Raw genomic sequence first — 23,302 nt, forward strand, 5'->3', positions numbered from 1 at the left:
ACCATTTAATCAAGTTAAGAGAGTAGGAAAAGCATAAGTAAGATGATTTGACAGAAAGTCTTTGAAACAAGAAGTACCTGCCGTGGGTTTTTAGCAATGCAAACTTTAAATCTGTGTAAGTTTGAAGGATTTAATAATTTCTACTGGTATATTACATTTAGTCTTTTTGTGATTATTATCATTTAATATCTCAATTTCTTGGAGAGCCATTTGCTGAAACTGAAGAGTATAGTTCAGTTCATTTACTGAGAACTGGCTGTGGTGACACTGGAATCTTCCTTCTTACAGAAAAATAGTAATAGTTGATGATGAAAATAAATGCAAGTAACTTGAGGAATATCTAGTTTTAGGAATCTGTAAAATAATTGATTACGATACCAAAGGGCTTTTTAAATCTCATTTTGTTCATAATAATACTGTTTTACAAACGTAAACAGTTCTAAAACTTATAAACTGTGCCTTTTCTAAACAAAACAATGATTCTTGTTTGCATTAATATGTGATGTGAAATTTACTGTGCTGGAATCTGAAAGAAACAGAGACACCCGCAGAGAGAAATCACCTTTGTTATGGTAAGTAGTAGAAATAATTTCTCAGTGTTTTCTTTTGAATTACCATGACTCTACATGCAGAAGTAATTGTGTTCTGTAATGGCTTAGTCTTGCTGATGGAGGAAAGGGCAAGGGCTGACTGGAAGGGAAGAAGCCTGCTTGAAGTCAGCTGCACGAAGCAGCTACCTGAGATTTTGTGGCCAAGGGCAGTGCTGGTGGGATGTAGCAAATCTATGCAGCTGGAAGTGGCTTGGCAAAGCAGCTATATGCAGCCTGTCAGAAGCAGTGTGATCTTTTTTTGGCCTCCGAAGATGGACTGGGAGGACAGCAGGGACAAACTCACCACAGGGTGTGGTACCAGAGGCTGAGGGTGATGCTGCCTATTGAGTGTCCCTCAGGGCTGTGCACTGCTCACTTACAACCACCCACCCATACAGGGCCTGAGCTGTACACAGTTGCTTCTTCACTGCTAGGAAAGCAACAGAAATGTTCTAGGCTTTCATGTCTCTTTTGGTTGTGGTGCTTTATTTCCTTCCCTCTCTTTCTCTCCTTCTCTCTCCCCTTCTCTCCTTCTCTCTTTTTTCCCCAACCACATTATCTTACAACATACATACATCTCACTTTGCAGGCAAAACTTAATAACATTTCACATTTTTTATAATTTTTTCAAATACAGTTTTCTCAAAAAAAAAAAAAAAAAGTTACAATATAAAATCACAGCAAAAAAAAAAAAAAAAAAAGTGTAAATGCAATGTTTCTATTGGAAAAGGCAGTGCCCAGGGAAGGGCTAGAAAGTGGTTCTTTTTTACCTTTTTTTTTTTCCACACAGGTATAAACTTAAAGCCATTCACCATATTTACTCTTTTTCTCGGCTCAGTTAAACTATATTAAGTTATTGCACCACAGCAAAGCATAGAAAAAAGGGAGATTATACTAAGCTACTTTTCTGAGGGCACAGTTTGTTTAGATGTACTTACACAGCATCCTACTTTCATGCCTTCCTGTCATGTGCAATAAAATTATTGAAACATTTGGTTCTAAACAAATTGAAGATGATTTGTGCAAAAACAATCCAAAAAATAACCCCCCAAATCCCCTTCATGAATAGGAAATGCTGTTTGCCCCTGCCTTTTGACTATGCCCTCTGATACACCATATCTTAATATTACTTATACCACTGTACTGTTTAATATACAACATCAACATGTTCTGTTATAGTACAAATAAAGAAACTCCATACGCAGGAAAGAAACCCACTGTGATTGACAGTGCATCATTATGTGATAGGAACCATTTTAGATATATTTATATATACACACACACACATATATGTATATAAAATTCGTGATACACAAAAGTATGAATAGAGCATGTGTCTGTTGAGAAGTAACATAGAAATTCATACACACACGTGTACACAGAAATGTTGCAAAGACAGTGAGCTTGGTCAGAAATCATATTTAATAAAGCTAAGTCCAATGAAGTTTTGAATTCAGCTGGAACTGTGCTTGTTTATATGGTTAATGAATGTTGCTTTATTTGTATTTATTTGTATAGTAAAAAAAAACAAAAAAACAACCACCTGAGTAAGCTTTTGCCACCTCCTCTTTTATAGCCTGGGGTGCCTTAAAATGAAGAGTTAAGAAAATGATGACATGGGGTGTATAATGGCCTATATCTAAGAACAGCCAAAAATAATCGTCATAACTCTACACAAATGACATCCAAGAGGTAAGAAATTACTTTGTCCCTTCTTAGTCTGGATCAGTTGAAGGTTGAGAGGGACAAGAATGGGTGAATATGTATGCCAAATAACTGCAGAAAAAATGAGCCCTCTTAAACTTTATTGAAATAACCCAATTACAACAAAAACAAATGAAACCATCATCAGCGTAAGTTTCTCCCTTGAAGGTCTTCTCCTGGTCATCCCTACACGAAGTATGTAAGTGATGGCACCTTTTACCTTGTTGCCACATGTAGGCTGTCTTGAAACTGAACACGTAACAGACATGCTGACAAAACCCACGCTTGTGGCCTGAAATTGGCCCATGATCCTTTAGTGCCTGCAGCCAGCTTGGGCTGTAAGGTGTCAAGCAGCCAGGTCTCGTGACTGAGGTGAGACCTCGTGACAGGGTGTTGGGAGTGCTCAGCTTTGCACCTGTACATTACGTTACTAAGGTTTGGGAGGGGGGCACTGGATATTTTGTATGTGCTTTTACTACCTGAAGTGTACTATATAGTTTGCTTTCACTTTTGTAGGTGTGTGCATCAGCATATGGACATCCCTACACAGCATTCACTTCTGGTAATACAGCTACTCACTATGCATACTTGCATGCACACACAGTGTAAAAATACTACTGTGCATGTGTCCGACCACTGCTGTGCAGACCCAGCACATGAAGAGTGTAAGAGAATGTATTTGTAATTCATTATTTCATCAGTGTTTTTCCTCTAACTTCTGTGGTATTGCTCCTGACTAACACCTGCAAAAGTGAAAGCAGAAGGAGGAACTGGGTGTCCACGATAGAACTGTGTATTAAATATAACTATGCATATCAGGCCAAATTGCCCAAGGTACAAGTGTTCATGGTTCCATTAAATCTCTTTTATAATCATGCGTGTGCTTGCACTTGTGAGAGAACGTGTGACTGTATTACAAGGCAGATAAACTTGTGGGTTACATGATTTTTTTTTTTTTTTTTTTTTTTTTTTTTTTTTTTAAAGTGGAGAATATACATTTATTATAAGGAATGAAAGGATTGAAACATTCAGTTAATCGGGTAGGTTGTTTTTAGGAATGATGCCCAGAAAATATTGCAGCACCAATTAGAGTTCTTTTGGTGCAGCTGTAAAATTTTCATTTCAGATCAATTTCATATTATGAGGGTGTTTAGGGAGAGGAATGAACTATTTGGAAGAGGAACTTCAGTTTTTTAAAGTACTTTTTCGCATCAGCTGTGTTTGGGGTTAGAAAGTTTTTCTTGGAGGAGTTTTTATTCTAAATGAAGTTACAGTATCTGCAGCAGAATCCACCATGGAGAAAGCTGTGGTGAATTTCCTGCAAAGTTCTCTGAGTGGTGAATTTCTCTGCAAAGTACTGCATTCTCTGCCCTCTATTCAGCAAAACACCAGGTTTTTTTTTAACCCTAACATTAGCTCCAAGTGCGTTCTGAATGTTTTGCTAACCAAGAAGCCAACGTATTTAGCACATTTGCAAAGAGGCTACCACTGAGGGATTGATCCCTCCTTAAATAGCAAATACCAGGAAAGAGGAAGGAGGCTACAAATGTTGACTAGCTGGTTTAATTCAGCTCGGTGTTTTACAAATAATTAAGTACAACACAAATAGAGCCACAAAATCTGCAAGACGTCATCCGTGGAAGCAGAACGGGAATTTCTCAAAGGTAAAATATAGGGATATTTGGGTATTTTCCAGACAGTATAAAAAAATGAGAAATGTGCATAAGGAGAATTTTCCCCACATGTATTTCTAGCTAGTGCTTTTCTCAACTGTACATTATACTTTTCTAAATAACTAAAACTCAAAAAAGAAAAATTAAATACATTGTAACTTGCTTCTGCAGAGAGAGGAGGAGTTTCTTAACAGTAAGTGGGGTTCTATTGAATAGGGAGGGAAAACATTTGTTTAAGGAAGAGCCATCAATATTCTTTTCTATACATTAAATGCAATTCATACTTCACAGAGTATATTACAAGGGTGTTTCTTACATCTTCCACATACCTGCTCGTGTGCCTAGTGACACAAACAAGGCATGCCACAATGTCAATTCCAACAGCACTCTTGCAGGTGGAAATGTTCTACTTTTTACTGCCAAAGTAACCCTGGACCCTCTGGTTGGGTTCCAGTCCCACCCCAGCTGTCTGCAAAGTCAACTGGGATGGCTGGGCCCTCAATCTTTAGTTGAGTTTAATCTTTCTGTATGAGTCAAATAAAACCTGGAAGTTAAAAAAATGCATCTGGTGTATGAACCCTGTATGCAGGGTGTTAAGAGAGAAAGCTAGGCCATTCCTGCCTCATGTTCACATCCACGCTGTGCATTCTGTGCGTGGGTAGCAGTTTTGGCAAGGGAGGGTTGCAAGAAGCATCAGTTAAGGAAAGGACTTTCAGCTATCTGACTACAAAAGCTCCTACATACATTACTAAAGGTTTTCATGATCAAATGCTTTCAGTAAAAACTTTAATATTCACTTTAGAAAACTGAGTTGCAACACATGCTACCAAAAGAAAAATCTTTCCTTGTGGGAGAATATATCTGAATTTTTTATTTTCTTGTACTTTTACTGTCCACTAGTCTTGTGCTTTGTTGCTGTTGTTGCTTGTGCAGCTGCAGTAATGTAGTTGTTGAGACTGGAGCTGTGCCCGAGGAGTTTTAACTCATGTGGAAACGGTGCTCTCCTCGAGTTATGTGGGAAGAAAATTCATACCTGTCCTGGCTGTGGTAGCCGCACATGTTGCATTCAAAAGGGTCGCGGAACCCATGGCAGCCCATGTGGATTGTATACATCACATGATCCAAGAAAAGGACTCGACAGTGTTCGCACTTGTAAACTCTCACTTGCTCCCCATTGCTGCTGATCACTTTGAAAGCATCCTGGGAATTGTCAGTACCTGCCCTTAAGACATCATACTGCCTGCTTTCTTCTTTTATAGATATGCCATTTCTTGCATGGGGACCTATGTGGTTTGTTAAGTAAATTAAACCACTGCGTTCCTCATTATTGCTCTCCGTATCTGTTGAGTCTTGGCAGCTGTTGCTGGGAGAGGCATCCCGTTCAGAGGAGACTGATTTAGGTTTGGAGAGCAGCAACAAGTTTTCCACTGCGCTGTCCTGAGCTGTATGGTTGGAGCGAGTCTGATTGTCCCCGAGAGGTTTGTGGAGCTGATACATGGGGTTGATGACGGGCACCACTTCAGAACCAACCGGAGGAGTCTGGACAAGGGGACGCAAGGACTCTGCCCCCAGGTAACTGATGGCATTGTTAATGGCCTGGTCTATGACGTGGGTCTGCATTATCTCGTTCTCCTTCTCATAGTTGGTGGTGGCATCATATGGAAGATCAGACAGACACTTCTCACCTGCAGTGAAAAACAGTCAGGAGTTAGACAACTGATTTCTACACAATTAAGGAAATGAATGCCATGTTTAAAAAAAAAACAAAACAAACAAAAAAAAAAACCCAACATGAAATACAAGAGTTGATCGAATCCACCTTTGAAATTCACCTATTCACAGTTTTCTAATACAGCTGGTCAGAAAACTGGTTTGTTTTTTAACCAGCAAAAATAATCTGAGGTTTCTGGAAAAGCAAGTAGAAGAAGACAGACATATGGGGACTTGTGGGAGCTGTAGATTGAGTGTTTCATCCTCTCCTTTCTAACTGCACTCCCTCATCTGACTCCAGCAGTGGACTGGGGCATGCCTTTGTGGCTAAGTGTACCAGCACAGTTACAGGGAGCCTGGACTTTATGTTTCACTGCATGAAGGACATCATCATTTTTTTTTCAAAAATGTTAAGATTTTAGAGTAGAAAATGTGTGTTTTAAATATTCAATTTCTTACAAACAACCCATATCATTAATGTTCTCATATGTAATTTCCCACAGAAACAAATAAAAATTAAATTTTCAGTATTGCAACCTTCCCCCCACACCTGTTTTTTTAAACAAGCCATACATTAGACACGTTTAGAGAAGCTCCAGATTCTCCTTGAAAAAAATTATAGTGTACAAGAAAAAAGAACTAAGGAAAATTTGTAAGTGCATTCATAGTTGGAAGACATTTTTCCCATGACATAGAAAGGCAGGGGAAGAGCACGATTACTTGTTACTGATTCTGATTTGGGAAGACAAAGCTATGGGAGACTTTTTTTTTTTTTTTTTTTTTTTTTTAATTGGATTACACTGATGTATTGCTTTCTGGATAGCCCCACTTGGAGTACTGAATATGACAATCTCTCAAAATTCCTGGACGAATAGGATTAAAAAAAGCATAGAATAGAAAGTTAGGAGTGAGAAAAACTATTAAGTCATGGGCACTGATTTTATGAACATGAACAGTTTTCTCTGCTTTAAACCATCAGCGTTATGAGGCCCCTCAGAGTGAGGTCTTTCCTCACTCTGTAAGAAGTCTTGGGAAATTCAGTGAAAGCCACAGACATCTCTGTGAGGTCTGTAGTGCTGTCACCGTTTCCTGATCAACACAGCATTTGCTTGTAGACCTTAGATTTTCCCCTCCTTTTTCCTGAAGCTCCCAAAATATAAATGGCATCATCAAATGTATCCTAATTTGACTAAAATAAACATTACTAGGAACATGGAAAAATTACCGGAAGATCCACAGTTTAATTTCTCAGTGATTTCCCACCCAGTTTCTATTCATCTTGAACAGGGAAAGTCAATGAAGAACAAGAGTACAGCCTAGAAAACTTCTGGCAATAATGGGCCTCAACTGTAGAAAGTCCTACTGTCAGCATTTCCCACGATACACGGTTTTGTACTGGTTTGTGCATGCTATGTAAGCAGAGAAAGAAACACTGCTGGCATTGCAGAAGTTCCTATGAGGGATGTACAGACACTTTCTAATTGTACTGCACAAATTCCTGCTTGTTTTTGTTTCCTTACCCCATCATTTTGCCAACTTGAGCACCCCACTAACGTGGTGCATATACATATGCATGTATATCAGATTTACCCATTCGAATGCTACAGTTCTCAGGCAGTTTTTGACTCCTAAGATTCAAAATAGGAGATGTGAAAGACCCTTGAATGATACATAGAAAAAATCTCCTAATATGAACATATACCCTTAATTCATAGGGGAAGAAAGAAAGTCAAAATCGTTTGTATTCCATTTACACTGTGTACCACTGAAAAGCTGAACTGGTTTTTATTATACACAAAATTTTGGGATCTGGGATCTGGAAGATACAATTTTAATAGCAGTTTCTTGGGTAGTATTTGCTTTATGTAGCATAACTAGTTGGTAGTTGCACTGACAGGATCAAGTGCCCATAAGAAATATATGATCAGAGCTGTCTGAAAATACCCAAACTTGAGGCAGGCAGGTATCATTTCTACATCTGGGTAATGCAGATAATACTCGCACTCATTAAAAATAATAACTCATTTCTGTGGTTATTAGAGCATAAGTAAATTAAACTGCTAATGGTTTGATGCACTTCAAGCTTTGCACTTTTCAGGTTTCTGTAGCAAGTATTTAAATAGTAACACATATGCATCCAGTGAATGCAGGCTTTTCTCTATTTGTTTATTTATTTATTTTTCCTCTCCTTGGTTTCCTTTGCTGCTTATTGTTACAAACATGATAAACGTGTGCATCTCACTTGTAGTTCTGATTCCCTAGTATGGAAGGCCCTGTTCTGTTTTCAGGTCTGGAGTTATTCCAGTTTAGAAAACATAGAGGACTTCATGCAGATTTTTGCTGTCAAAGAATTTTACAGATAACTAGTTTAATGTGGTGAACAATCTCACATTTGAAAGGTAATGGATTTAGTTTTTAGAACATTTAGAACAATGAGTGAAATAGCAGACAATCTTTCTCTTAGGCAAATAATTCCATTTGGGAATCCTGGGATTCAGCATGGAGATTGGGATGACATAGTAATCTACAGGAGCAATAAACATGTTTTATTACCCTAACCAGGTGGCCCAACCTTGTGTTAACCGGGAATTTACCTATTATGTGAGGCAGTAGGTGAGGATTGGAAAGGAAAAGATTGGGGGGCATTTTCTTGCTAAAAATGTTCATCCTTGTCAAGATTAGCAATTTTCCCTAAGTATCTACTGTCAGCATGTTGTCTTCCTGCATTGCACCGTGAATAACGAACTGACAGGAAACTGCTCTCTTAAGACTCATAGTTAAACTGGCTGTCTTTACTGTTTCTCAGGGTGAAGAGGGAAAAAGAGAATGAAAGAAACAGTCCACACCCACTGATATATTGCACGTAGGATTCTTGCTAATACCTTTGAAATTTTAACACTTCTGGTCTTCCTGGAGCTTTCACAGAATTAGTATTTTTGCCTAATACAATCAGCAACGAGGGTGTCTGAACGAATCCCACACAGTGGATATAATTTTGGTAACTACCTCTGCTACTTCATTTGTCCTTCCCTATGTAAGCATAATCATTTCTTATCCTTGACCACCTCCTACAAAGTTGACTTTGGACATGCTGGCCTTCCACTGCTATTTTTTGTTCCAGCCATAGCTGAAATTCTCCTTCTCTTGTCTCGGAAAAACTAAGTTTCCATTTATCCTTGTGTCCTCTTTGAAGGATGTAGATTTTGAATTTCTGTCCCGTAAACTTGTCTAGCTTTGACTTGACTAGGCCTTGACTTTTGACTGAAGACCTTCTTAATGTTTTTTTTTTTTTTCCAAAGACTTCAGTTTTCTCTGTCTACTACAGAATAATATTATATATAAATGTCCAGAAAATTACAAGAAAATCAAAAGTAGATCTGCAAGTAAATCAAAAGAGTGTATGCTGTTGTCTGATCCCCCATCTTGTTATTCATTTAATACTAACCCAGCATGGCTGATATTGTCTGTGGGTTTGACTGTTAAAGACCTGATCTAACCATTAATTGCTACAAGGCTTATAAAAATAAAACAGGTGTAGCCTCCACGTTTTCATTGTTAACACAACTACTAGGTGCAAATGGCCATGACATTTTTGCACTACTCTTAGAATATACACAAACATATTTTCGTTTAGGTATTCTCAGAACTATATACATTTATTTTCATTATCGTTTTGGGCCATAAAAGTATACAGACTTTTTAAAGGTTGAACAATTCACAAATTAATCCACATATACCAATATGCCCTGATCTGGAGATCATTTAAGAAGTTAATAAAATAATCATGAAAGTGTGGTCAAATACTTTCCCAGTAGGAAATTCTATTTCTTAGACCATTTTCAGGTTCTCGAGGCAGCTTCAGGAACCTGTGTTGATTTTGGGAAGATCTGGTTCATAAGCATTAAGAGGCAGATTAGGAGACTTAAAATAGATCTCCAGATGTGTAAAATTAAACCTGTAGAAATGTATAATTTAGAAGTTTGGTAGTGTTTTGGTTTTTTTTTCCCGCAACATTTTGCCATATCTGCTGATATACAGATAAATATTGCTAATTTAGGAAAACAAGTAAAATCATAAAGCAAAAGTGAAAATCTTGTGAGGGTTTTGTTGTTTGTTTGTTTCTTTTTTTTTTTAATTTTGTTTTGTTTTATTTTTTAGGAGACAGCAAACTTTTAACTCTTACCAACAAATTTCTGAGGCATAGAGCTCTTACGTTTGGCGACGTTACTTGCTAGTCTATCCAGCACGAGGGATCTTTCTGACCCTATCTTGCACAGGTCTTCAGCCATTTCACTCTGGTTAGTTTCCTCTTTTATGACTGAAATCAAATGACATCAGAAGGATTAGGCACACTTGTTCCATTTTAATGGAACCACTGTCTTCAGTTTAGTGTTTCTTAGCTAATGTCTTTAAGCTCCTAACCAGTTGGAACAAGGAGCTCACCACTGCAGACAGAGGTCAATTCTCACTCTTCGTAACAAATCCCCTTACACTGACTCATCTATACACGTGTTCATGTTTCCTTCAACCTCATTTAGGATACAGAAAAAAGACTGTAATTGCAAGGCATCTGCTTGTATGTAGCATAATCATTCCACCCTTGTTCTACACCCAGTCTGCATGGCCACGGGTGAATGAGGTCCTAATATTATCCTAGAAGCACAGAATTGCTCGGGTTGGAAAAGACCTTAAAGATCATCAAGTCCAACTGCAACCTAACCATACTACCCTAACAGCCCTCTGCATAGAATCATAGAATTGAATAATAATAATAGATTTATAATGGATATGAAGCAGTTCATCTTTTCATCCTATTACTGTCACCCCACCTGTCACAGCCTATGTGATTGTTGCTTCTTTAGCAGGAATAATGGACAAATTTCTCAACTCCAGTAGTGGAAAACATAGTTGCAAACTACACCAACATCCCCCAAACATACATCTTCCTTTCACCCCGTATCTATCATTATACTTCTCTGATGCAATTTTTGAATGTAAATCACAATTTTAGCTAAATCAGTAAGGCTACATCTACAGTGGAGCATCGAAATCTGATAGTCAGGCCTGTTTTCCAGCCTTGTGCAGTGGCTAAAGACACTGCAGGATTAGGAAGGAGCTTAGCTGTGCAGCTCTAGAACAGGGAGACTATTTCACTTTAGCTACCTTTCACTTCAGTGTTTTTATGAGGAAACTTTCAAAATAAAGGCTATTAAAAATATATGCAAAGGTGTTGTTTCTGTCTTCCAGCATCCAAGGAAGACATAATACAGAATGAGATCTCAGCTTTTCTTTTTTCTTTTTTTATTTCTTTTTTTCTCCAGAAAAGTAGGAAAAAGGTTAATTTTATTTTTATCTGCTACTGGCATATTTCTTTTTTCCTGAACTTGTGAGTCAGAATTAAAGGAAGAAGCAAAATACTTTAGACTTTGATTCTGCATGCTTTTTCAAATAGGTGCAGCACTCTGCTACATTTCACCTTTTCTGCTTGCTGAGACTTCATCACTGGGATTTATTCTACTTAGCTCTGAGAAAGGTTCACAGGACCCATTACTCTGGTGCCTGGGTGCTTTTTAATATCCAGGAAAATGCAGTGTTATTTTGGCAACACAGCACTGCCATAAAAGCAAGAATGTGGAAGTTTCATTGCCTCTGAAATATGCAATGTCAGGCTTTACTGCATAATTGGAAAAAGCAAGTAAAGTGTCCAAGATGACATGTTACCAAGTAGAAGAGCATATAAGTGGTTCTTGATTTGCTGGTGCAGCAGAACATATTACAGAGACATATAATGATGCCATAAAGATGCAATAAGATTGTGACTGACAGATCAGAATTTTGTTGTGAGGATGCAGGATACTGGAGGGCATTGATGGTATCTAGTCACCAGCATGTGCTAGCTTCTTGGGCTGGCCAATGCTTGTAAGTACAACTCTTAAAGCAGACAGTTTAGCAGAGGAAACAAACAAACAAAAAAAGATCTCAAACTAATGCCTCCTGTTTTATTACATTGTTCTACAACGTCAGAGGCAGATGGTGGTGGTACGGCAGTAGAGGTTGGATGTTCCCACCACTATTCCAGTCCATTTTATTTCCATGTGACAGATGGCAGAGAGGGGCAGTCTGACAAATGGTGTATGACATGGAGGCACATATGAATTACAAGCAGTGAGTTCCTTGAGGTGGAAAAAATGGCACACACTGACATTCATGGATGCTTGCTGAATGTTTAGGGAGAACAAACAGTGGATGTGAGCACAGTGAGGTGGTGGGTGGTGCATTTCAGCTGTGGCCATGGTGACAGTGGGTCATCTCCTCTAGTGCACAATTTTATGAGGTAGCATGAAGGCACTTGTCCATGGCTGGCAAAAATAAATAGCTAATGGTGTTGACTAAATTGATTATTGGTGTTATGTAGCTGATAATTTGTTCTATCAAATAGTGTTGCACTCTTTGTTGTATTTTCCATGCAAATAAATAGAACATATTACTTTAAGAGTGACCTATGTAGTTATAAAGATGACAGAATTGAGAAATGTATGTATTATTTATAATATTTAGATATTACAAGAGTCCACTTTTGATATTTCGAGAGTGTGTAAATTATGTCTTCAATTTCACTCAATCTTTCCATATTATAATTTTTAAAACTTAGACATTAAATAGATAGATAGAGAGATAGATAGATAGATAGATAGATAGATAGATAGATAGATAGATAAAGTTGAATTAAACACTGATTTCCAGCCTTTGCAACTGAACCCCCAGGAAATTTCTCTGCAATCTGATAAATATTTTGCTATTGTTTGCTGCCTGTGAAAATCAAAAATTATCTTTCCAAGTGAAAATCTACAAGTGGATTGAGTCCAGAGGAGAAACACAAAGATGATCAGAGGGTTGGTGAACCTCTCCTGTGAAGAGAGGTTGAGGGAGCTGCGCTTGTTCAGCCTGAAGAAGAGAAGGCTGTGGGGAGAATTCACTGCAGCCTTCCAAACCTAAAAGGAGCTCACAGTAGATCTGGAAAGGGACCCTTTATCAGAGAGTGTAGTGATAGGGCAATGGGGAATCACTTTAAACTAAAAGAGGTCAGGTTTAGAATAGATAAGATGTGGAAATTCTTTACCGTGAAAGTGGCACAGCTGCCCAGAGGAGCTGTGGTGCCCCATCCTTTGAGGTGCTCTAGGGGAGGTTGGATGGGGCCTGGGCAGCTGAACTGGTGGGCGGCAGCCCTGCCCATGGCACAGGGATTAGAATGTGATGGTTTCTGGAGTGTCTTCCAAACCAAGCCATTCTATGATTCTGTGTTTTGACATAGGCCTGATAAGATTTCTGCATGCTTCCACTCAACTCAACTGCAAAAATCCAGTTAATATCTCTAACAGAAGAACTTCACATGACCAGTGAAATTCTAGTCCTCTAAAGTAAGAACTTTGCCATTAGATTCAGAATATTCCTAATTTCATGCTGACACTCTTTTAAACACAGTAAAAAACTATTAAAATATAAATACAATTTCTTGCCACCCTACTTACTCCTCTTTGCTGGATCTTTCCCTTGCACAAATGATTTGCCGATAACATTTATAAGATTTACAAGTTGATGGAAAGCTTTTATTAGTTTAGATCTTTTCAACTGACTTATTTTTTTCTGCATGACGTATTTAAAAAATGCTGTTAAAAGTCATCTGTTGTAGCAGAGTATCAAATCAGATGCCTTAGAAGATATTTTTTGAGTATGCAAAAAAGAAAAGGCTTTAAGAGCTCCATATCATGCCCTGACATACCAGAAGAACATTGATAATATAACTGCTTCATTTTCTATTTATAAAGAAGAATGTACGAAAAATTCCAGGAGGACAGGCGCTCATTCTGAACTGTTTCAATGCATGTTTTCAACCTTGAGTTTATAATGGAAAAAATGTAAAGACTGCAAAGTATACCCAGGACTACCCTGTTCGCAGTGAGATAAAAGAACTTTTTTATAATGAAAAATACTGGGAAAAGTACTGGAAAGTTTTAAGTTTGGAAAAATAAAGAACTGATTTATTATCTGAGTGAGTGCTAATAATTTTAATTTAATTGTTAAGAGTGAAATCTTTGGGAGAACACAAGAGCGAAAGCCAGAAGTTAATCCTGTACTTTTCTTCTAAATTGCAAGAGTACCTCTATTATATCTAAGATGGATTTTTGTGATGCTTTCAGAATGTGGTAGGAAAGCATCTTTCCAAAGTGTCTATCAATACCCCAAGTATTCATCCCAATGAGATATCTGATATTCAGTCCTAAATTACGGAAAAATCTTTTCTGTCGTGATTTGCTATATAAAAAACATCTACTTATCTCTGAAATGATATTATTTTTCATTATAGTTTCTGATTCCACACATCAGTTTCATATGCACATTTTTACTTAAGTATTTAATATTAGTGCAGCTTTTCATTCATGTCGATTTTCACGTGTTGCACGCCAGCATTTCAAATCCAATGCCAGATACAAAAAATGTGAATCTTGAGGAAGAAAATTTCCTTTTAAATCCTATCACTTCTTTGTGGTTAAGTATTCTGCCTACTGTGTATTATTACTTTGAGCTTTTCTATTTATACATGCTCCAGCCCCTCAACAAAATTAGAAGGAACACTGCTCTAATATGCTGTCTCCCAGAAGTATCTTAGCTGCATTTGCTGTTATCATTATGTGCATATACTTTACATTATTTGATAGCATGTAAAAACATATTCAGGTTCTGTCCAGATATAAGGTATTAAATGAGGCATCATTGCAAAGTCAGAGGGAACCTTCCATTTTGTCATTTGACAAACTGAATAATATATGCTGATGAGATGAAAAAGGTGTGCAAGAAATGTAACTTACTCGATAGGCTATAACCTGAAGCTCCACCACGGATGCTGAGTTTTATATTCTCTATTTAAAATTGCATGTGACTTCTTTCTGCCATCAATCTTGTACAGATCTTTAGTACCTTTGTTAAAATAATCCAATCCCCAACATCTTTTTATTCTATTTCTGAGTATAGTTTTATACTCCGTGTTCACTAAGAGATGGGCTTCATGGTAAGACTGAGAGAGAAGTACAAGAGTTTCTTTTAAAATTGGATGGAAAAGTTTTAAAAGAAGGCTGCTAATAAATTGTTATCCTTTCTGGACTCAGACTGGCTAAGTTAAATCCCTCTGGCTTCCTGCACTCTTGTTTGGAAGAGTCAAATCAAAGACAGATATGACAGATGATCAATGACAGATATGACTCATTCTTGATGTACGCATTGGTGACAGAGGTCAAGTAAGCCCATCAAGCTGTACCTGGGATGGGCAGGAGATAAGCACTGTGAGAGATTCTGGAGCCGTACCTAAACCACTAATACTAACTCATTAAGAACACATCCACAAGAGTACTGACAAAACCGGACTCCAAGCAAAACCAAGAAGTAATGAAATTATGTTTGGTATTGAGATAGATAGCGAACTGAAATATTCCAGGTCTGGCAAATGTTTATTATGTACCTGACTTTCACTTTGGCTTTTTATTTGTGCTGAACAAAATGAGAAAAGCCAAACATTTATCAAATATAGAATAAATCCAGATGCAGTATCACACAGATGGTGATACGCGTGTATATGCATCACACTCTGCCTCTCCAACAGAAAAGATGCCACAAGTGGTACAGCTGTTCCTTCTGAAATCCTTTTTCTGAGTACATGACTGAACAGTGCTAATCCCCAAATGGGTACTTTTATTACCTGAATAAAGGTTGCTTGAGATACTCATGGTTTGCAGGTAGTTATGACAGCGTTCTTTATGTTCTTCCAAAGAGCTGCGCTGCTTATAGCTGCGACCACAGTATCCACACTTATGGGGTTTGCCAACTGGAGAAAACAAAACGGATTGAGAGATTCACATGAGGGATGCAACACCATATTAATAACGGTAAGAATAACAGGAAAAGAAAAAAAGCACAGAAGTACTGCAAAAGAATCTCATTAACTGAAATGGATAATTATTTTTTCCATATTTAAGAATAATAATGGAAAACTAACTGCACATCTTTGCATCAGCAGGCCAATGCTGTGGGTGCTGCAAACTTATTTCAGATTATTCACATCAGATAAGGACCGTAACAGTGAATCTTCACAAATGACACAAATGAACTACAAAAGTTAGAAACTGAGACACTTTCAAAGATCTGTGCAAAGTTACTTTAAAGCCTGGTTCCAATAGAGGCTGTGCATGAGGAAGACCTGCAATGAGCACTGTTTTTGTGGGCACACACCTGCCCATGACTGGATGTCAGTTCTGCTGGAACAAGAATCAGCTCAGCTCTTTTAGAACAATGTTAGATTTCACACGTTTTCTTGCTCTCTACTCCGGGAAATTCAAGACAAAGGGCATAAAAAAAAAATGTTCTGTTTTTCACCCATCCAGATTCAAGCAATTCCAGGAATTTCATAGTCATGTGGACCTCGGGGCCTGTATTTTCTGTCTTAGCTTGAAAAGTCTGTCATGGCTTTAGATGGTTACGCAGCTAAGCTTTTGAATTTTGTATACAAATTCTCAGGTGGAAATCAGACTCAGGCATCAAATTTGTTTTTTAATGTATTTGTGTCAATTTGCTAATGACAGGAACCAATAAATATCTTCATTTTATGCTTTGTCTTTTTGCTGTGGAATCCTAAGCACTTGCTGAAAGAGTTAAGGTGTAGTGTATATATGAAAAAATAGGATTAAAGGTGCACAGTCACTAAAATCAGGAAGGGGGAGGGAGGCAAATTAGAAAATTTAAACATATACTTTTCCTGACTCAGGATGAAACTGCACAGAACAAGCAGAAACTATTTTGGATATCTGGAAGCAACCCTTGGGTTCCTATCATTTAATGTGTGCTAGAAGATTTTCCTTAGTTTTGTATAACACAGAAATTCTGCTTTGAGAGCTTCCCTTCCACAGCTCGAAACTACAGCTCTAAAGCCAACTTTCACATGTAAATTTGCTAGTGTCAGTTACAGCCATGCTTCTTGGAGGTCTCCTATCCAATTTGCATTTCCATCCTAGCTTGGGAAACTAGGTGAGACTACACTCTTCTTTTTAATGTGATTTATTGTTGCTGGATTGGTTTTGCTTCGCGGAAGTATGTGCCTATGGCTTTTGTTAAACACCGAGGTTAATAATATTGGAAAAATGCATCTATTCAAAGAATATCTATTCAGATCTCTGTGTTACTGTTAAGAGAAAACACTAAAAATTTCTAGCAGAGTCCTCTTTTCTGGAAGATTCTTATCTCCCTCCTTCTCCCTCTTTCTTCCTCTTCTTCTTTCAATGTTTTTGTAATAACCAAAGATATATAATATATATAATAACCAAGTGCAACAAATAACTGCTGCTAAATGTTGTAGGTGTAGTAGGTTGTTCACCCCTTACACCAGTAATGACTACCAGACGGAATGTTTTTGAGACTTCATGACTTAAAGCCTACTGTGTTCAGACCCTTTGTTATCTGTGTATGCAGACAAATGTCATCCAAACCGTAAAATTTCAGCAGCTTTGAATTAGTAGTTCCATGAAATGGATTACTCACATGCAGTGTGAGATGAAACCCTAATACAGGAATTTCTAATTGGCCAAGAATTATGAGAAAAAAACATTTCTGGGGAAGGACCATGACCGCAAGCAGAGTTCAGTCATTTCTGTGCAACTACAGCAGTGTGGCCGGCTCACTGCTTGGCTGATGCTGACGCACAACCACTGACCTTCCCAGCATAAGAAGACCTCTCACAATTCATCAGGAAAAACTTCTTAACAGAAAGGGTGGCTAAGCACTGGAATAGACTCCCCAAGGAGGTGGTTGAGTCACCATCTCTGCATGTGTTTAAAAACCGTTTGGATGTGGTGCTCAGGGACATGATTTAGCAGATGGTTGTTAGCATTAGGGTAGTATGGTTAGGTCGTGGTTGGACTCGATGATCTTTAAGGTCTTTTCCAACCTGAGCAATTCTATGATTCTATGACTGGGGCCATCAACACCCCCATACACACTCTGTGGTTCAGGAGCACCGTAAGGCAGGCCCATACCCTCACTTACCCGAGTGAGTCCGCAGGTGGCCTGTGAGGGCATCCCTGCGCCGACAGGCGTAGTTACAGAGGTGGCATTTGAAGGGCTTTTCACCCGAGTGCAACTTGATGTGGCGCAGGAGGTTGCCCTTCTGCGTAAAGGAGGCTCCGCACTGATTGCACTGGAAAGGGCGTTCTCCTGAGGGGAGAAGGAGGAAATGTGTGAGAACAAAAAATCTTGCACAGGAACAAGAGAAAGATTTCAGTGAAAAAAAGTTGTTTTCTCCCTGCTGCTCTGTGACTTCCACCGGCTGCAGGTTTGATATAACATGAGGCTTTCAGACTAAACCTGCCAGTTTCTTAATGCTTCACTGGCTGGGTCAATTTGATCTGAAAATCTAATTTTTTTTTTTCTAAATCAGAATGGCACATCACAATGCAAATTCAAACTCATTTAAATAAAGTGACTGCAACATTTTGTGTTGAAGAGCCACTCTTCCTGATCAGCAGTTTTGGAATAAACCAATATCCAATTTTGCATGTTGTGGCATTTGGTGGGGTTTTTAATGTGGCTTTTTTCAAAGGGTCTTTAAAATATGCCACTGAAGCAGCAAAATAAAAAGGAAACTCATTAAAAATGCATTTCAGGATCACAAGTTCATTTCAGCGTTACATTCTTATATTTAAATGAAAGGCACTTCATTATAACAGTTATAATAACTTCTTTTCATTTACATTTTCCCTGTATTTTCCCTTTCAATTTCTTCTCCATTACCTGTCTGTCCCTAAGCAGCCAAATCAGGAAAGAGACAGAGAGAGAGAAAGAGAGAGAGTAAAATCACGTAAGTTGAAACAGTGCAGAAAAAGCCCTGCACTTCCACACGAGACTCCCAGCTTCTCTTTTGGCAGAGAAGTCGCAGAAATGGGCTCTCCTAGGCCATGCCTGGGAAAGGCACAGGGAAAAATGCAAAGTCACAGACTTGATTTGTCTAAATGGGTGCCTGCAAAATAGGTTGCCTTTGCAAAAAAATTTACATGGCTGCTGTTTGCTTTTTAATGCTGTTTTAGAGTGGTTTTATTCCCTTGGCTTTTGACAGTTGATTTCAGCTAGACAAGGCCTTAAGTCAGCGGGAAATACAGTCTCTTATGTTTCCAGCAGTACAGGACAGCAATACAGGAAAATTTAAACATGAGAGCACTCCATTATCAGGATCTGCTCCTGCATGCCCACTTCTCTTATGATGTAGTCTTTGCCTGAGTAAAACCAGCCTTATAAAATCATTTGCTGAATTCTATTTTTCTTTGGCATAAATGTAATTAGCTTTAGTAATTATAATTCATCAATTATATTAGAAAAAGCTGAGAGATGACATGTCATTTTTTAAAAATACAGCAATAATACTGACTATAAAACTTCAGTGCTGAAGTCAAACTATGCACAAAATAAATACAAATTAAACAGTTCCTTCCTTCTGTCTCACTTAACCATCATGTTTTATTCTGGACATCTAGGATCTACCTGTATGCCCATACACGTGCAGCATGACAGCTCTTTACTTTTGGATAACAGAAAAGAAAAGCTGGAAAGCAATTAGGCAGCAGCACAGTCCCAACACAAACAGCTGCCAACTATGATCAGGGCTGGCAATTTTAGCAAGCAGCCAACAGAGAGATGAGCCTTCTTTATGGCAAAATACTTTCACTGGTCAAACAGCCCCATTCCTTGTCCAGCCCAATGAGGTCACTGGCTTTGTCCAGCAGGTAAATGGATTCATCTAAATGACATTCACAGTTGGTTCATCTGGAGCGGCCTGCAGGTATGTTCTCTATACTTAATAAGCCATGTACAGAAGTTAGGGAAAAATGAAAATGGGTAAGGGTGTGCTCCACCTCTCAGCAGTTACTCGGTGTGGCAGATATTTTTCAGAACATGACCAAACAGCAATCAAGAAGACAATTTGAAATGAGGGGCACATTCAGAAGAAATGGCAAATTCTTACTAGGCAACTCTTTCTAGCACTCATTTCTTTTATTTTTAATAGAAAATAATATCAGAGAAGTGTTAAGAGGAGAGAACAAGGATCACAGAAGTACTCCAGGAGATGTGCCTGAAGTAAGAATGAAATATATGTCCAGCCTACAGCTCTCTTAATTACATGATAAATCTCACACTGTGGGTGGAGAAGACAGGCAGATGGAGCATGTTGGGTGAGACTGCTGCATACCAAGCTTTTCTTCAAAATGGAATGAAATGTAGGGGATCCTAGACTTGTGCTGCTGTACAAGTGAAACAGCATCCCCACTGAAAGTCTCTGAAACTACATGGAGCTGAGCTCCCAGCCAGTCTTTGATGGAAGGCGACTGGTTGTAGAGCTATCCCAGAATGAGGGAGGGAGAGGACGAAGTTAACAATGCATAATGCATCTCCTGCCAGCTTTGTGTGCTATTTTCTTGCCCTGCTGAACAGCACTTTATCTGCATTTGGTGGATTTCACATCTGGACATGCAGCTATGGAGGGAGAGGGGCCCAAATCTTGCCCCTTGAGCAAAAATGAAAATGGAGCCCAGAGCTGAATCAGCCACCAATGCGTTGGTTGCAAGCTTTAGTGAAACTCTGGACTACTTATTCAGTGAAGAATACTTCTCATCTTGATTGAAATCTATCTCATTTCTTAAGCATCATAATGACAAAATCATTCAGAGTTGCATATAGCCCTCCTTCCTCAAATGCTCAGAAACACCGATTCTTCAGGGGGCATTCACTTTCTAAATACATTTGAGACATTCAGATCCAGCTAATAAGACATAACTGAACTAACTGGTGACTCATGCCACAGGAGTGTGTGTATGAAGATGGAATATACACACATATGCACACACAAATATGTCCAAGTAGGCACACAAATGACACATATGGTACAGGCTGAGGTGATGGGAGGAGGCTGGAAGGGTTTTCTCTCTGCTTTTCCCTAAACACTGATCGCAGAAGCAGCATCAGGCCGGGGAACATGCACATTGAAGAGTTGGGCCAGATGAGCAATGGAGTTGGACGTGTGTGAGCAGGGTGTGCCCTGCAGCTGGGAGCAACAGGTCAGGCCTTGGGAAGCAGCCAGCATCTTCCAGCTGCTGGCAGGGAGAAGGGGCAGACATATCAGGTGCTGCTCTGCATATCTGCACTTGGCAGGTGTATTCATTAAAAGTAATTATGGCTTTTATCAGGTCAGGCAGTCATTTTATTTTGGCACTTCAGTGTGCTAGAGTTTTGTTCACTTATCAAATATTTATTTAAGGAAGCCTCACTGCATATGCAGGTTTTACATGAATTAGCAGCAAAGTAATTCATTTGTGAGGCTTATTCCTTCATCAGGCATGTATTGAAATGGGCTTCAGAGTAGACAGTTAAGTGTCTGCAATAGTGTATCCCATTTCTACATTAATTTTCTCAGCACAACTGAAAGGAAAAGCAGTCACTTCATGATGTCCCTTTAATTTAAACTGCCAGCTCTGAGCCTCCGCTTCCTTCAAAAGCATAGCTCCTCTCAGAGCTGCTTGCAGTACGGCCTGAGAGCGAGGCGGGAGTGAAGGAAAAGGCTTTATTGCCATGGAAAGATTCAGGGATTCAACTTCATAACCCTTAGCTTAATTGCTGATAAAAGAAGGAGGTGCTGTTGAACAAAGAGGTGTTTGCTCTCTGGGTTTTAACCACATTTCCTGACTAAGAGGATCCTATTGGCAAGGGACGGGTGCTGCATGGGGTCGAGAAGATCCAGTGGCCCCACACTTACAGGCTGATAGGGCCTGCAAGGTACTGCCTGGGCCATATGGCATGTGCATGGATTGCTGGGGCAGGCACGGTGCTTTGGAAGCTGAAGTCCTGTTTCAGGAGCAAGGACAGGTCCCCTGGAGAGGCTGGCAGGGGGAAGGCAACCCGGATCATCCCACTGAGACTTGTCTGCCACAATGTGCAAAAAATAGGCTGAGGCTGCTCAGCCTTGGTGTAAAACCATGTCTTGTTGAAGCTGCTCAGCCTTGGTGAAACATGGTGTCTGGTGTTTGGGAGCCCCAAGCAGCTGCTCCTCAGCTACAGCAGGCAGAGTGCTAGCCATGGCTGTGCTGCTCAGCTAGCAGCACTGCACATCACTCAGAGGTACTTGCTGTCACCCAAAGGATAACCTGTTCAGAATACTTTGTGGACAAACATTCTTGCTGACCATCACGACATCACAGAACATGCTTTCCTTCAGGTTTTCACTACCGGGACAAGTGCAGTTTGGCCTTTTTTTTCCCATTCCCATTTCCGCATATGTACACATGTCTACACATAATATATGCTGTTCATCTGTTTGTTGTTCTCATTTTGTCATCTTTTTATCAAGTTATGAACTGATTTTCTGCTCTGCCTGCACTGAATAGACCTGCTCCTCCGTTCCACCAGAACTTACTTTGCCTTGAGCAGACACAAAGCCTTCTGCCTCACAACTGCTTTGCAACATTTTATTTAAACTACTACAAAACTGTACCAAAAGTATAGCAGGTCTGTTTGAAAGGCCTCAGGTTCAAGTCATTTTCCATACACATTTTATCAACTTTCAAAGGATCCCACTGAAACTCAATGTTAAGAGAGCATTTTTGTTATATCTAGGAGGTATGTTGCAGCCCTCTTCTAGGAACTAGATACAGCTTTCCCAACAGAGATATCTGTTCTTTCCTGCCATCTGAATACACAAAATTGCTGAATATTTGTTTTCAAAGTAACTTTTACACCACAACAGTACAGTTCAGCTCTTCTCTTTTAGCTGTAGATGTCCTCAGAATTTAGATCAGAACCCAAATTTTTAAATAGCTAAACTCAGGTAAGACGAGAGTCACCCTGGTCTTCATTTGTTTCAGCCTCTTCATATTTTGTGATCTTTGAAACTATTTAAAATTGGAAAATGGAGGCAAGATTCACAGTACTTTGATAATGAAAAGCCATCACCACGGAGCACAACCTCTTTGCACGTCTCTTTTAGCATCCCAGTGGAAACCTTTTAGTCCAAATCTAACCAGTGACAACACTTGCTTTTACTTTATGGAACGCTTGACATAAAACTAACCCCTTATTTCCTAATGCTACAATTCCCTTAAAACTTTAAGTTACTTATTCATTTTTCCAATCACTTTTATAATCTCTGATCCATAATGAACTTTGTTGCACTGTTGGAAACATTAGAACTGGGTCAATTTCAGAGTTGGACACTTTTTTTTTTTTTTTTTTCCCAGTAATTCTTAGAGTTTTCTTAGCAATTAAACAAGAGTTTGTGTTTTTTTGAAACTTGAAATTTTCATGTAGCTTCAGGCCAAACTACACATTCGTTCAGGCATGAATTTTGGTATCAGCATAATGTACAACTGTTGACTGGAATAAATGAAATTGTGACTATTTTCTATTACTCTGGCAAACTGTGGTTTGTCTGTTTGTTTGTTTTTCCCAATTTCTAACCCAATAGCTGGAATTTCATCAAGGAGAAATTTCAATTTCTGTGCTGTCCAAAATGCAATAACAAAATAACCAAGTTCCAAATGCCAA

The 23,302-nt window shown here is 38.9% G+C and overlaps 1 protein-coding gene across 17 annotated transcripts in view; it reads right to left on the minus strand.

The window, feature by feature from the left end:
* Positions 1–4,945: 4,945 nt before the first annotated feature.
* The window catches only part of IKZF1 (IKAROS family zinc finger 1), a gene marked incomplete at both ends in the record, with an annotated part of 56,393 nt that continues 38,036 nt past the window's right edge, over positions 4,946–23,302 (minus strand). For 3 of the 17 annotated variants that reach the window (XM_079533070.1, XM_079533075.1, XM_079533082.1), the window contains 4 exons: positions 4,946–5,652; positions 9,861–9,995; positions 15,429–15,554; positions 17,765–17,932. In XM_079533070.1, the coding sequence (XP_079389196.1) occupies positions 4,946–5,652; positions 9,861–9,995; positions 15,429–15,554; positions 17,765–17,932 (1,136 nt within the window). The remainder of the gene's footprint in view (positions 5,653–9,860; positions 9,996–15,428; positions 15,555–17,764; positions 17,933–23,302) is intronic. The other 14 variants (XM_079533084.1, XM_079533079.1, XM_079533085.1 and 11 more) reach the window with 10 other exon arrangements.

The sequence above is a fragment of the Tetrao urogallus genome, assembly GCF_951394365.1.
Source record: "Tetrao urogallus genome assembly, chromosome: 3".
Taxonomy (NCBI): domain Eukaryota; kingdom Metazoa; phylum Chordata; class Aves; order Galliformes; family Phasianidae; genus Tetrao; species Tetrao urogallus.